At 54.3% G+C, this 2,721-nt stretch overlaps 1 protein-coding gene across 1 annotated transcript in view; it reads left to right on the forward strand.

Moving 5' to 3' along the window:
• Positions 1–343: 343 nt before the first annotated feature.
• The window catches only part of NOS1 (nitric oxide synthase 1 (neuronal)), a 39,449-nt gene continuing 37,071 nt past the window's right edge, over positions 344–2,721 (forward strand). The window contains exon 1 of the mRNA XM_009581140.1: positions 344–1,071. Within this exon, the coding sequence (XP_009579435.1) occupies positions 344–1,071 (728 nt within the window). The remainder of the gene's footprint in view (positions 1,072–2,721) is intronic.

Below are 2,721 nucleotides of genomic sequence, written 5' to 3' on the forward strand. Positions count from 1 at the left end.
CCAGCCCCTGCTTGGCCGCACGATGCCCAGAAAACCCTGCCTCCCCTCCCTCCCCTGCCGCCCCTGCCCTCCCTGCCCGCCCTGCCCCTAGCCTTGCTTTCCACTGGTGATACACCCTGCTTTCCCCAGGACATTGCTTTGGGAGAGAGGCAGCAGCGAGTATGCTGCAGAAAGCCAGCCTGCAGCCGAAGCCCAGAGGAGTTTTGCAGTGAGGCCGGTTGCTTAAAAGCCAAAGAGTTGTTCCTTCCCTGCCCCGGCGTGGATAAGCACCTCGGGCAGCAAATTTCCCTGCGCTCAGCGGGTGTCGAGGTCCTGGTCTGCAGGCTGGAAGAGGGGGGCTGCCATGGAAGAGAATGTGTTCAGCGTGCAGCAGATACAGCCCAACGTCATCTCGGTGAGGCTCTTCAAGCGCAAGGTGGGCGGCCTCGGCTTCCTGGTGAAGGAGCGCGTCAGCAAGCCGCCCGTCATCATCTCAGACCTGATCCGGGGAGGGGCTGCGGAGCAGAGTGGCCTCATCCAGGCTGGGGACATCATTTTAGCCGTCAATGGCAAGCCGCTGGTGGACGTGAGCTATGAGACTGCGCTGGAGATACTGAGAAGCATTGCCTCCGAGACCTACGTGGTACTCATCCTGCGGGGCCCCGAGGGCTTCACCACTCACCTGGAGACCACTTTTGCAGGCGACGGGACACCGAAAACCATCCGTGTCACCAGACCTCTCTGCCCGACTCCGAAGGCGGTTGACTTGTCCAACCCAAGCCTGCACGGCAAAGAGCAGCCGCTGCCAGCAGCCAACCGCACCATGGGCTCCCTGTGGACAAAAGAGATCGGGCGGGAGGTGGAGCCGATGGTCCACGTTAACGGCGTCGTTACCGGCAGCAAAGGGCAGGACGCTGGGAAGGGGAAGGAGGGTGCTTGTGGTCACCCTTGCCTCAACGGCGGCGTGGAAGACAATGAACTGCTCAAAGAAATCGAACCTGTCCTGGATCTCCTGAAGAGCAGCAGTAAGGACAACGATGGAGATGCACCCTCCAAGGTAGAGACAAGAGATATAGAAGTCCAGGTGGACTGGTAGGTCCCTAAATACATTTTTTACATTTGGTGAATTGTGTTGGTTTTGGCTACCCAACGCGGCTAGTTTAGGTGTCGTTGGGCACCTCTCCAAAAACGGCTGCTGTCTCACACAGCAGGATGGAGATGGAGAGGAAGGGATGTAAAAAAAAGGGGGAAGCGGTTGATGAGGGGAGGATAAAAGGAATGAAAAACTGCGAGTAGATGGTGGAAGAAGGGGAGAAAGATGTAAGCGTGGGAAATTGGGGAGACAGCAGGAGAAATGTCTTGTGGAAAGCTGAGCTATGCGATGTGGTGGATTGTGGGCTAGGCTAGGATTTGTTTCTGTTCCATGTTCTCGATCTCATTTGTTTTAAGTTTTAAAGAAAATCCTGTGCCTCAGTTTCCCCACCTGCCAAATCAGATTTATGGTATTGTCTGTCCTCACTATTCTGCTTCGGAGCTCCCCCCTTGAAATTTGCTGTTGATTAACTGCCGGAGAGGGAGAAGGAAGGTCAGACAGGCAGAGTACGATGCTTCCCAGGAGAAATGAGTTTCGAAACCTTCTGTGCTTTTGGCAGTCAGGCTCTGGCTTTGGGGAGGGGAGCGGGGACCCCCAGTCCAGCTCCAGCTGGAGCCAAGGGGATCTCTGTGCAAGGGCAGTGGGACCTGCCTTGGGTGCTCCTGTCTTCTGGGAAGGGGGGAAATGTTTCCCATCGAGAGCTCAGAAATGGCCATCCCTTGTTGAAATGCAACAGCGGAGCTGCCTGTTCATCCCCTCCGCTCTTTCTAGATCAAGCTAATTATTTCAATATGCATATGCATGTATAACAAGGGTGGGGACATATGGATGCTTGCCCCATTGCCTCCTGAGGAGGGTAAAGTCCCATCAAGCGGGTGGAACGGCTTCATTTCTGATCTCTGCTTCTGCAAGGGGCCTTTGCGTGTGGTGTTGCCCTCCCGATCTTCCTCGGCATTTCCCTGAGATGTAGACCATCGCTCCGCAGCCGAAGCAGCTCCCTGTGGCCCTTCATGCTTTGCAAAACGTTGTTGGTAGCTTTTTTTTTTTTACTGTACCAGCTCTCTCGCCTCCTGGCCATTTATTAGCCGTGATAGGTTGCCTTTTCCTGTTGCCTTTCCCCAAGTCCCCGAACACATTTTAGCGGTGTCAAGTGCCGCAGCAGGCTGTGGCTGCCCTCGGTTATTGACTGGCTGTAAAAGCCAGGAGTCTTTTTCCGGACGATTCGCTGAAGCTGGTGATCTCGGTTCAGTGACAGAGGGATTTGTAACTTCAAGTTCCCTTGCTGCACTTGCTTCCTTAGGGAGGGGAAAAAAAAATGGTTGTGTTGTTTTTTTTTTTTTAATCAGGAACAAGGAGAGATGAAAGGCAGAGCTGTTGGCTGCGGATCCCTGTGGTGGGTTCCCTGCCCGGCTCGGCGGCAGAGCCCAGGCTGAGCTCCCGATCGCTCCCATCACAAACCAACACCCGCACCGTGTGTTTTCCATCTTCTTTTTTTTTTTTATTTTCAGTTGTTTTTGTGCCATCATTTCTGGTCTCTCCCAAATCGTGCATTTTTTCCGCGGAGGACACGGTTACTCAAAGCCCATTAGGGTGGTCACACTGAGTCAGAGGAAAAAAAAATCAGCTCAGCTCGGCGGCGGGTGGCAGAC

This window comes from Fulmarus glacialis, unplaced genomic scaffold, assembly GCF_000690835.1.
Source record: "Fulmarus glacialis isolate BGI_N327 unplaced genomic scaffold, ASM69083v1 scaffold18797, whole genome shotgun sequence".
NCBI classification, from domain to species: Eukaryota; Metazoa; Chordata; class Aves; order Procellariiformes; family Procellariidae; genus Fulmarus; species Fulmarus glacialis.